This window comes from Pseudorasbora parva, chromosome 19, assembly GCF_024679245.1.
Source record: "Pseudorasbora parva isolate DD20220531a chromosome 19, ASM2467924v1, whole genome shotgun sequence".
NCBI classification, from domain to species: domain Eukaryota; kingdom Metazoa; phylum Chordata; class Actinopteri; order Cypriniformes; family Gobionidae; genus Pseudorasbora; species Pseudorasbora parva.
The window spans coordinates 16,919,866-16,933,118 of record NC_090190.1 but is presented as its reverse complement, the minus strand read 5'-3'; the positions used below and the strand labels follow the sequence as shown (position 1 = coordinate 16,933,118).

The 13,253-nt window shown below is 41.3% G+C and overlaps 1 protein-coding gene across 1 annotated transcript in view; it reads left to right on the top strand.

The window, feature by feature from the left end:
* Nucleotides 1-13,253, top strand: part of jarid2b (jumonji and AT-rich interaction domain containing 2b) — a 131,868-nt gene that overhangs the window by 54,206 nt on the left and 64,409 nt on the right. Inside the window, exon 2 of the mRNA XM_067425997.1 lies at nt 10,802-10,937. Coding sequence (XP_067282098.1) covers nt 10,802-10,937 — 136 coding nt within the window. The remainder of the gene's footprint in view (nt 1-10,801; nt 10,938-13,253) is intronic.

The following is a 13,253-nucleotide window of genomic DNA, read 5'->3' as shown; positions in this document are numbered from 1 at the left end:
CCTGGCCAAATTTGCCCATTGGCCCCTGTCCATCATGGCCTCCTAATAATCCCCATATTCTGATTGGCTTCATCACTCGGTCTCCTCTCCACCAATCAGCTGGTGTGTGGTGAGCGTTCTGGCGCAATATGGCTGCCGTCGCATCATCCAGGTGGATGCTGCACATTGGTGGTGGCTGAGGAGATTCCCCCTTTCTATGTAAAGCGCTTTGAGTGCCTTGAAAAGCGCTATATAAATCGAACACATTATAACTTGTTTGGATATGCATTCACCTTCACTATTTCTCTCAGAAATGATGATTATGTTGGGTAAGTACTCTGTGTATCATTCAATTCTTTTATTTTTTTACAACACCGGCAAAGATTGTGTATTTCAGCGTGCGTGCAGACAGGGTTGCCAGGTTTTTACAACAAAACCCGCCAACTACTAGCCCTAAATAATAGCTTCTCGAGGGTTCTCTGGAAAAATATGGTGTTTGGGGTGTGTGTTATTTTGGCAAGGTTGACTGCTAAAATTCGCACTCATGGGTCTATATATCACATAATAGTCGGTTCAACCCGCGGACATAGAAAACACTCCGCGGGGAAAAAAACGAGGACTTGGCAACACAGTGCAGTTGAGCTCTGTTGACGTCGCTTCGTTGCTCTTATTGGTTGTAGATCCAATTGAGGTCTTTCCTGGTTCTGGTTGAAACGCGCCCCATAATCACAGCCCAATGGAGCAGTATCAGACTCATATTCTGACTAGAATTGAGTATGACCACTTCAGGCTAACAACATGACTGATGTCAATCTCAGTTAGCTTTTTTTGGTGAAGTTGAACCATTATATCTTACTCTGAATTATGTATGCTGCATTTTGTAGACAGAATCCAGGCTTTACTCCAGTGTGATTGATGCCTTAAAATACTGAGCTATTTTAATAATCAAGTTAATCTGATTTGGGTTCTTCAACACTTTTGGGAGACTTTGGAGCCGTTCACACATGCCTGCCTGGAAAACTCATCTGGATTTGTCCTTGTAATTATACCTGCTTCTCTCTCTCTCTCTCTCTCTCTCTCTCTCTCTCTCTCTCTCTCTCTCTCTCTCTCTCTCTCTCTCTCTCTCTCTCTCTCTCTCTCTCTCTCTCTCTCTCTCTCTCTCTCTCTCTCTCTCTCTCTCTCTCTCTCTCTCTCTCTGTCTCTCTCTCTGTCTCTCTCTCTGTCTGTCTGTCTGTCTGTCTGTCTGTCTGTCTGTGAGGGAAGAGGAATCAAATTATGACATCACATCACAGTGGCCTTATGACCAAGCTCCTCTGAGAAGTTCAACATTACATCAGAAACAACTCAATTCATCACGTGCAAACAACCATTCATGTTCGGCTCAAGAGGTCACATGTCTGTTTGATTTTGAGAGACTTCAGGGGACCACATGTTCCTCTAGCGGATTCTAAGCTTTCCTTCCTGTTTCTTTAGGATGGTTTAATTTTGGTCCGTCCTAATTGCTCACGACTGTATGACTGTATGGTGCGATTCCTGTAAACACATGGTCCTTGTTCCACGTGTTTAAAGTGCAGCTAGAGGCTTCTTTAGGTGTGTGGTCTCCTGCAGCCTGTGACAGATATCAGGCCTGTTCAGACTCACACTGAAGGGGAGCGTTTGGTTAGAATTACTTTGCATTAATACCCTGCATTTAGCCTCTCCTTGGCTCTTAAGACATTTCATCAATCACAGCAGAGAGTTGGATCTATTCAGCCCTCTTTTTTTATGCGTGTCTATTACCCCTTTTCCACCAAGGCAGTGCTGGTGCTGGTTCGGAGCCAGAGCCTAGTTTCAAAGTGGTTCTTTCTTTCCACACCCAAAGTATCATCTTCGAATCAGGAAAAGTGCTTCTTAAGTAGCACCAAATCATTGCTGGTCTAGAAGTAAGAACCACTTGTGGCAGAGGCTGGGGGCGGGGTTACCGTGATTTTTTTTTTAAATAGCAGTTAATCGAGCAAATAGCTGCTCGATTGTATACTCAGTCTATACAGATTACGCTAAGATGCACAGCCGTTGGATTCGCTGTGCTTTGATGCCGATGTAGAATCGTAAAGCCATGTGCATCAATAGACGAGGTGGATTGGCGCTGTGCAGACCGATTGCCATCTGACATCAAAGTACAACGAGAGCATACGACTCCTTATGCATCTCGAACAAGCCTGGTGTGTTTGTGTTTCCCGCTGCCTCGCTAGAGTTGCTGAGAAAGATGAGACGTATACAATGACATAAGACCTGGCTCTGTGGTGCTCTAGCCCGTGGAATGGCAAACCGGTTCTTAGAAGGCTCATCAGTTGAACCAACTCAGAACTGGCACTAGCTCTGCACATTCATTCTGATGGAAAAGGGGCATATGTGGTGTCCGACACCATAATGGGTATTATTGAGCACACTCGTTTAATCCCATAATTCACCTCAAATGACAAGTTTACATTTGATGTACACTCAGTGGCTAGCCACTAGAAAATACCTGTGTACTGTGGACATTGCACCAAATGAATTGCTATCAAATGGTGTTTGCAGTGCTTTTCACTCATCTTTTCTACGGCAGGAACTTTCCCCAGGAACTTGGAACTTTGGGGTGGTACTGTGTGTTTCAACCGCAGGGACAAATGAAGGTCTAGGTAAAAAGTAAAGTAACTTTTGGTGGTGGGACTATTCCGCTGGACATGCTGATTGGTTGACTCAATGCAGCACATCATTTCAACCACAATTTTTAAAAGTCTGTTGTGGTGTCTGTCGTAAGAGTTGTTTGCTATTCGAATAAACAATTGAGTTACAGCCGATGGCTCGACGATGAGGTTGAGGACTTTATTAAGTTTATATGCGGATGACAAAATCCAGGGTTCCTGGGACGAGTTGTACACAGCTTTAGTTGACTATATTAGTGGAGTTATGTAGGGAATAGGGAAAGAGGCATAGGGGCAATTTTGAAAACATCATACAAGACCTTGTTTAGTTTGTTCAGGTGTGTTTAATTAGGTTTAGAACCAAGCTTTGCAGGAAGGTGGCCCTCCATGAGATTTGGACACCCCTGGGCTATGTGATCTTTGATATACTGCCATATGACTGATCATCATCATCTCTGATGCACTGCTCTCTTGATGCTTTATCTGTTTGACTGTGTACCATTCCATCTTGTTTTCCTTCCCCTCTTTATTTTTGTCTGCTTTTCAGGAGGCCGCTGAGGTGCAGATCTATTGTGTTAATTCATCAGCAAAGCTTCTGCCTCTTGGTGGCTAGTAGAAAAAACTGTGGGGCCCCAGTCCGGGTCTGTTATGTATGGAGGTTTTGTTGATAAAGCCTCTTTTTATTGAACCAGCTGTAGCACTGAAGGTGGCCAGCTTTCTCCCATAACCTGTAATTCAGTTTGGCATTTATTTATTTCTGTAAAAACGAAACACACGGCTCTCTTATAAATCTATTACATTTTGGCCAGGGCTTCACACTTGACAACAGTGACTGGCGATGACAATTTGTCAGTCAAGCATGCTAAGATCGGTTGTGCCATCAATCTCCGGGCTGCCCGCGGCACAGTACCGGTGCCAAGCTGATCAGCAGAGCGGAGTTGAAATAACCGCTGTCCTGTCTCAGCACACAGGCTTGTTTTTGCAACCCTGCAAAGTCCCTGCAAGCATACCCACAGGACATAATTACATGCAGAGGAGTCAGGGGGTCCCAATCTTTAAATTTGAGACGGTATGAGTCAGATATAAGCAATTCAAGCTCTTCAGGATTACCTGAAACCTACAGGCAAATGAGATTGATTAGGGTTGGAGCTAAACTCTGCAGGAAAGTGGATCTTGAGGGCCGGAGTCGGCCAGCCCTGGTGTACAATGTCCGTGTACTATTTGTTTCTAAAATACGTCTTTCTCCTTTGATGGCATTTCGAAAGGAGCTGTGTTTTCCGCAAAAAAAAATATGGATGCAGAACAATGAGGAAAGATGCAAGGTTTTCATATTGTTTCCAGATGATCATGCTCCAGCTGAGCAACTCCAAAGCTCCAGATTCCATCGTTGTAATGGTAGGGATCTTATTTTTTCATTGCTGGTCAAAAAGGGGTTAACGTGACACCCCAGGAGACAGAGTAATACTTTTTAAAAGGCTGGACCCTAAAGACCCTTAGCTCTGCAGTGGTGTGTTGCACAGACATTCCAATGCAGTGAAGTAGAGGGTGTAATGGGGTGCCTTTGTTGGCCTCCCGCACCGGATCACCTCTCTCCCTCTGTCGTCCCCTCTATGGCTTTTTCACTGAGCAAACAAAAAGAAAGCACTTTCTTGTCATGGCTGACTCTAGCTGTGCCTCGCTCTCAAACAAATCACCCTCAATCTGCTTACGGCAGACCAAGCATGCATAGACATACGCTCTGCGGTGCTGACCCAAATCTCAGGCAAATACCGCTATGTGTGCTTGTTCCTTTTATTCCTCCAACATCTGGAGGACACGTGTAGAGAGGGGAAGAAGCGCTTTAACATTTTTGCTCTTTAAGGCCATCTCTCCCGGCCTTGTTTTCCCCCCTCTTGATCTGTCCTTTTCGAGGAATTCATGTTATAACAAATTTCTTGATGTTAAGAGAAAGATCTCAGTTGGCGCTTGGCCTACATTCTTTATTGATGAGATCCAGGACTGTGCGGCTATATTTAGCGCCTTTCATCTGAACCGACTCAATTGCGTTTTTAAAAGAGCCCATTCGTGAAATTTCGCCTGCTAATTAATCCATTGCCATTACATATTCATCTGGGAAAGATGAAGTATGAAGTTACTTCTTGCAGATAAAGGAATTCTTCTTTTGTTTCATTGATCCTTTCTTCAGTGTTAATATGATGTACATTCAATCTACAATCTGACTGATATTTTGTAAAAGAACTTGAGTGTTCAGGTTTCTGAAGCAAAGATTTTGATGTGTTACACTCTGGACAGCTGTTATAAGTTCGTCGTTTAATGATTGCACCATGGCTTTTTAAGATTCAGTAAAAATTTGCTTTATTGTACAAGCTAGTGGATGTGTTGCAAACGTTGCATGTTGATGGTTGTAACACATTTAAGTGGCTTTAGCATGCTTCACAGATTCTTGGCTGATTGTAACTGTTAACCCACTAAAGCATGATCAGCAAAGTAAAATTGTGAAGTCACATGTTAAACGAATTCCTTTTAAAGAACTACTACTAAAAATAGTTAAGCGAGTCAGTTTTGTTAATCAAGTTAGTCATTTGAATCAAACCGAGCTTTTCTTTGTCCATTGTGGTGTGTGCGTGCGTTTTTCAGTCGCTCTCAGGGTATGCTAATGCTGCTGAACAGCCTGTCTGGAGGGGATGTTTGCAAAAAAAGATTGCAATAAAAAAGGAAGTTTCTCAGGGTGTACAGGAAATGCATGCTCAATGGCGGTTACAGACAGATGCTCTGTGTTCATTTAGCCTCTGTTGGGTCTTTAAACCCTATCGAAAGAAACTTTGTATTTACCTAGAGCAAGTGATGTCATGTGTCTGGTGTCTTGTTGACTGATTGGGATCTTGCATCCTCATTGCGTATGCCCTCATTGGAATGCTTGAAGTATGCTAGGAGCCCCAAGTCCCACTTGGGCCGTCGATGTGATGGGTGTGTGTATGCATGAGTGTGTGTGAAGGAGAGACACTTCTCCTCGCTCTGTCACACACCCATGTGCTCCTGGTGCTCATTAACGAGGCTCCGAGCTCCTCCGGGATAGAGCAGAGGGGGGTTTGGGAAGCAGGGTGAGTGTTCGTACGTGTGGCGCGGGTAAGTGGCGTCTCTTAGCCTGTGCCAGCTCTCTGTGTTTCGTCACATCTGAGTACCGGTGCTGCCAGCCAATTCTGCCAGTCTATGAATGAGCCTGGCATCATCACGGTAACTGCCAGGAGCAGTTTTCTGATGCTTGTCTTTTTGACAAATTTTATTTGACACAAGCAAGTTTGTGTGTGTATACGGCTGTGCACATCGTGGGCAGATTAGCTTCCTGTATATCATCCTAAGTCCAAACTATACTTTAAAAAAAAAATATATATATATAGCTAGCGTACAGCCTTTCAGCATGGACTTCATTTGATAAGGTGCAAACAGGCACGACACATGCATTAGAAAGTTTCATGTTTGTCCAGTTTCTGTGCTATTTCTCTCAAAGTTATGACTATGAACATCTTTGTACTGTAGAATTGTGGGTATCTCTCGCACGCTTACAGTACAGGTTTAAAATGTTGATAATGAAGTTTATGGCACAGGCACTGTTAACATACTAAAGCATACGTGTAACAACAAAATGTATAACTGTATGCAAAAACAGTATAATTTGGTCCAGAAACATACTACATGCTAGTATGCAAATGCTTGGTCAACACATTGGTTTGTGTCCATCAGCAACACAATAATGCAGTGTCCACAAGGAGGGTCAACAGAGTGACTGCTAAAATTAATTATAGGTTGTTCAGTTAGCTCGCTCGAAACATGTTGATAGTTTAAGTGGCTCAGTGGTTCATGTAGGTTGTCTACAAACCGGAAGGTTGGTGGCTGTGGTGACGGTGAGGCAAAAATGTAAAGCGCTTTGGATGGCCAGGGTTTGTTAAAAGCGCTATATAAATGCAGTCCATTTAAGTAAACTTTGGATTACTCGCTCAGCAAAATTCACTTTGAACTATTGATCTGTCAGTAGTACAATAATAGTTGAGTTGATGAAAACAAGTATTGTTAAACACATTTTATGCTGATACCCACTTCAAATACCTGCAACATATACTTGTGTGTTACATTTGCGTTATGTACACTTATGTGCATACTTTTTTTTTTACATTTTAGATTGTGTATTTAGATGGCTGCAGTTTATATACTATATACTAATACTGTATGAAAATTGTGTTTTGGATCCTGTTATAATTGTAATTTGAATTGTGAATCCGAACAAAGTAATGTAAATGTAGGCATTTCAATAGTTTTAGCATTGTTAAATGCAAAACTGTCACTTGCAAAGGTGAAGTGTAAAAATTGGCATTAAAAGTATACTTTGTATAGTCGTATGCTATATCCTGAGAGATGGGTCTGTTCTGAGATCAGTAAGTTTATAACGTGAACAATGGATGTTACAAAATGCAAACTAACACTGACTATCTGTGGTGGTGCATAGCATCTGTGACTTGGCATTTGTTTTAACGTTGAAGGCCGAAATATGAGTGTTCCATTCTTCTGATTGTTGTTTTTATTGCAGACTAGCGAGCCGTGCTGCGCTCCTACAGCTCTGTTAATGCCAGTATCCAGCTCAGCATTTTTTTCCCCGAGCTGGAATGCTATATGTAGTGCAAGAAGGAAATAACTGTGGCGGCTTGCCAGGGTTTGAGGGAAGGGGGGGACAGAGAGGAGGGTGGAGAAAAGGAGAAAAGAAAACAAACTTGAAGGCAAAGCGTTCGTGGTCGGCTCCCAGAGTTGAGAGAGGAGTTTTTCAGACTGGCGAGGTGTGTGTGCTCTGAGCAGTAATACTCTATTCAGAGCAGCACTGGCTCGGCGCCAGACCGCGAGGTGATAGCGAGCGCGGGGTAATTGCTGCCTCCCCGGCAGCCTGCTGGATTGTGCTCCTGGGATCCAGTGACAGCATCACGCCTCTGAGCGCTTCAGCCCACCTTACCGTCTGCGCGGAGCACTGTACGCACGCTGTTATTATTGCCGTCTCTTGGCATAGGACCCCGGCCATGGTACATTAGAGCAATAATATGTAGTTAATTCTTTAAACTGACACTTTCATTTGCTAATACTGGTGTATGTCAGAACTGTGCTGTGGTTGAGCTGCGGCTTTGCATGCTGGCTATTTTGAGTCGCTCTCTGTCTATGTGCACAGGTTGTGTGTGTGTGTGTGTGTGTGTGTGTGTGTGTGTGTGTGTGTGTGTGTGTGTGTGTGTGTGTGTGTGTGTGTGTGTGTGTCTAACGAGGTGCTCTGGTGGTTTCACACACCACACGCCCAATCAGCTGCTGTCAGGCTTTTGCAGCGCATCAGTGCGTATAGGAGTCTCGAGGTGTGTGTGTTTGTTGACATGTCTGCTGGGAGATCTGATGTTCACCTGTCAGTGTCAGCCCCCGCACAGGAACTCGCACATGCACACACTCCCAATGTCTTTTGTTTCACTAAGCCCCACCTTCTGCTTAACCCCACAGGAAACAATGCCTCCATGCAAACGTTACATCTCTAATTGGGCATTTCCTCAAGATTTGGCCAGTTTTATGTTCATAAATCATTAAATTGACAGTAGTCAGGTCTAGCACGGTAGCTTTTAGTAAGCTTTAGTAAGCCGCCACAGTTATTTCCTTCTTGCGCTACATATAGCATTCCAGCTCTGAAGGTTTTTACGTATTGTATAGTAACAGCGTTGGGTATTACAATTATTTTGTAACCTTTTGCCGTGTTAGGACTACACAATATTTTTGTCTGTTACGCTAGTCAGTGTCAGTTGACTCCTAAATTCTTGTTGTGTCATGGACAAGAAACTTGTCAGATAAATTGCAGACCAGTCATCGCTGGCCAGCTTTAATAACTTGTGCGATGTAGAAGACAGAATATCGACTGACTATCAGGCTGTCCTAACAATACCGTAATCAAACAATGGTTGTACTAGCTTAATGCTAATTCCTGTACTTACCGAGTTGCTAAAGCACCTTTGCTATTGTTCAGCAGAATGTATCACTTTTTTCCACTCTGTCGTGGTGGTCCCTCAATGAAACCTCATTAAGGTAAGAGTATTGTTGCCATAGCTCCAAGAAAATTTCCTCTATTGCATAATTCCACCTAGAAGCACCAAAACAGTCTCCTCACTTTCATTTCTCCATGTTTGAAAGCTGTGCTCCTGAAGAGCTGTTTTGCTCTTATTGGTCAGCATCACAGATGTGACAGAACGCGCCGTGGAGGACTGGAAAAATGAAATATGCTAGTCTTTCTGTCGTGACATTGTGAAACACTACACACTATACACAATGAAATGATTGATTCTTGCTTCCCGATGTCCATTGTCAACATAACACCCTATGTCAAGCAGATTGTGCCAAGATCTGGCTGATATTGTGTACTCTGAACTCGACAATAAAGTTGGCATGAAGTTGCGATTGCGCTCTTCCCCCTGTTGTGATGTATATCTGAGGGAAACGGCTACTGACATTAGAAAAAAATGTAGGGCGAGGCTTGATTTCGTCCTGAAGTTGTGTGTTGCTAACAAAAATGGAGGACCACAATAGCTCCGCCCTCGTGCACTACAACATTACATAAAAAAATAAATAACACACTACCGGTCAGAAGTTTTTTTTTTTAACTCTTATCGAGTCTTATGCTCACCAAAGCTGCATTTATTGATCTAAAAAAACAGTAAGTGCAGTAAAATGTTAATTTTATTACAATTTAAAATAACTATTTTCTATTTTTAAATATATTAAAAAAAATGCATTCATGTGATGGCAAAGCTGAATTTTCAGCAGCCATTAATCCAGTCTTCAGTGTCACATGATCCTTCAGAAATCCTTCAGAAAGAACACCTAAGCAAACACATAACAATGTGCTAAAAATCTTTCTGAACACCTTGGCAACGGCATAGTTTGATGGCACCAACTTCTGTTGGTGTTTTTCTTTAGACATCAAATCATCAAACACAGGGATCTCTTTCCAGGATTTATTTAAGTAACTTAACAAGGTCACATTTGAAAAAAATTTTTTATTTGTTTTATTTTTTGCCTAACTGATATGCTTCTCCTTTAGCACAGTGACCGTGAATGACACAACTCCCCTACCGCAACGGCACAGAATTGTCTGTAGTTCCCCTCTCAAGATGAGCGCTCTGAGAGAGAAGAAGCAGTTATTGTCTGTGTGGGAACTAATTATCTGGCTCCGAATAGTAACACATGCAGATATGTGCAACCTCTAAAAAACTTGAAAATTATGTACTCATCATATTAAAATATATAATTTGCTACTGTGTTCCCCCATGCATATCTCGCAAATCGAAAGATTGAGTCCGTTTTGATTGCCTGTCTTGTACTGTATTTCCGTGAATAATCATTACTGACATTACTTAGTAATTTAAGTCAATCCATATAAATTCACCTTTCCTGTTTTGTGCCATTCTGTAATGCATTACATTTGCTGTCAAAAGTATAAATATTTAATATATTAATCGTAATTGTTCCCATCACCAGGACCCTTTTTACATCAAACAGAGAAAATTGTTGCAATACATATCACTTCCTGTTGTCTGACAGCTAAGATATTGCAATACCCATTTCAATCAGTCCACAATTTTAACTGTGGACTGTTTATGTATATATGTATATATATATAAATATATATGTATATGTATGTACATATATGTGTATATGTATATATATATATATGAAGGTCTTTTGCTATTTATAGCATGCTTGTGAGAACCTGACCTGTGTGAGTCATGTTGTAAATGATTCTATAGATAGATTCAGAAATGTTATCAAGGATTGTTGTCTGGAAAGGAAATTTTTCTTTTCTTTTGGAAAGGAAGTTCTTGTCTTTGTTCCATTCTTAAAAGATGATGCACATTTTGAAGTAGTCTAAGATCAAACAAATCATTGATTCTAAAGAATAGGGAAAATGAGGTCATCATGAACATCACAATAACACAATTTGATATTTTGCAGCGAAGTGTGTTGTTGCGCATTTAAGTGTGATTTGTCCGTGTCTTTTCTCTCTTCCGATGCTGTAGATTGAGTGGATTTGTTTACTCAAGCAGCTGCATTGATGTCTTTAATATAGTGCTGATCATCTCTTTATTTGACAGGATGATAATGATGGGATGCCATGGTCGGAGGAGCGGGTGGTGCGGAAGGTGCTCTATCTCTCGCTGAAGGAGTTCAAGAGCGCGCAAAAGCGCCAGCTCTGTGACGGCCTCAGTAATGGAGGAAAAGGACCTAATGGTAAGACACACTTTCAATGTTTTCTTCATCTAGCATTTTTGCATGGGGAAAAGGAGGGGGATTGAGGTGTTGGTCTTATTAGTTTATTTAAAGGAATTAAATTATTAAAGGAAACAGGATTTAAGGAAATAAAGAAAAAGACATAATAACTGTAAAAGTTCCATTTCTGTTGTAGTTTATCTGCCTAATATATAAAAATGCAAAATGTTTCTTGTCACGTTAAATTCTGTTATGATTTGCATGTCGTCATATTTTTAATTCAAAACTGTGATATTTTTATAAGTAGTAGAAATATGAGTAGTTTGCATCACTTAGTATTATTTTATCGTACAACAGTTGTCAAATATTAAATGCTTTGCTACTTGCGTCGCACGATTACGACGCACTCTTTCACTGCTGTAACTAAAGTGTCGCGTTGGAATTCGCTCGAACACTTAGCCCCTTCTGCTTTGATTTGATTGGCCATCTCACTCATTTGAATAGTGACGAGCACTGTTAGACTGCTGAGGCAGACCAACCAAAAATGTTTTACTTTTGTCCTCCTAGCAACAAATGGAACGGTGTGTAATCAATACAGAAGAGCAGTATCAAGAAAAATGTGTCCCCCTCAATGTCTGTGGTGGTTACGGCCCTGAGTTAAACTGTGCTTTGCGGGCATCTCCATCTTGTTTATAAAAGCATGTTTTCCATCAAATGTTTTCAAATATACATATTTCAGCTTTGACTTTAGCACTTTCCATTTCAGTACAGTGCAAACTTTTGTCTGGTCAAAGGAAGTTCCTAAGGAGGTTTCCAGTGAGTATGTCTAAAAGTGCCATATGATCCAGGGTACTTCAGAGCTTTCGAAGTCGTCTGATAGCAGCGTGTCTGACGTTGCCACTTGGCACTGTGGGACTTCACTTCACACGGGCCTCAGAAAGCCAGAGCTTTCACTAAAAAGAGCTCCGAGCCTCTAAAGGGAACAAAGAACAGGCCTCATGCGTACGAGTCTGCACAGCCAGACAGAGACAAGGGGAAAGCCTTTTCTTGTTATGGGCTTACCGTTTTTATCTCTCTGTTGGGAAATAGAAAGAAAAATAAAAGAAGTAGCATGCCTTTAACCTGTCATGAGTGAGAGGACACTTCTCAAAGACATGACTTAGAGAAGAAAGCATATTTTTGTTGATTTTAATAGAAGTCTACTTAGTATGTCAGTGTATTGAAATTAACTTTCTTATGACGTATTGTTTCACAAATATGGGTACAATTGCGATTGTTGTTTCATGTCAGTTTGAAGGTCCTAGATCAAGTCTTATTTTAACTTTAAGAGTTTGTTGTCTAATATGAATATTTCTGAAATACTTTTTTTTTTCTTCTAATATTTTCAAATACTTTTAAAGCATTTTCAGTGTTGTCTGCTAAACCAACCACAAACAGCATATTAAATGGCCTGCTCACAACCTTGTTTTGTTTGCAATTTCTCAACTACTCTGCAACTCAGCTTGTTGTATATGACTAGCTTTTGCCATGTGGTCGGCAGGTGACGGTTAGAGCTCGTCCCAGTGGCACTAAGCAGGGGCGTAGCTAAGGGGGGGAAAGTTAGGACTATAACTTTTTTCTAGCCCCCAGCGATCGGTTTTATTAGTAGTAACAGTACTAGTAGTAATGAAATATAAATTGTAAATGTATAATCTACCAGAGTAACAAATAAAACAAAATGTATTGTTTCTGTATTACTGGCAAAGAGCACAAATTCCAGCGCAACGCTTCAGTTAACAGTCACAAAGTGCGAGATGTGTAAGTTAGCTAACTAAATAGCTGTGTTATGATTATGAAGTTAATGATGTTATGAAGTTAAAAGAGCGACATAAACTATCAGTTTGCAAAGACTGTATCAACCTAAGCTCAGCTTTGAGAAGGGGAATATGCAGGTCAGGAAGGAAGGAGAAGGTGATGGAGATGAGAAGCAGCTATTGTGCTATTTAAAGGACAACTCCGGTGAGAAATGAACCTAGGGGTAATTAACAGATGGTTACCGAGTAGATCGTTCTCTGGGATGCGTTTTCATGAAAATCGAATGTAAAGAGTTTTATCTTTAAAAACAGACTAGCTTCTAACGCTAGTCTGGGGCACAGGGTAGACACAGGGTGGTAAAATTAAATCGCTAGTTAATACCACTAACAAGGCTCAAAATAGCCTCACACTAACACGGTAGCATTATAAGGGTCCCTACATGCAAACCGAAGCATTGAGAACTTTGTAAGTGTACAAACAGTTTAATAAGAAGATACTTCATAAACATAGTGCCTTACGCGTTCACGGACAGGCACCATCTTG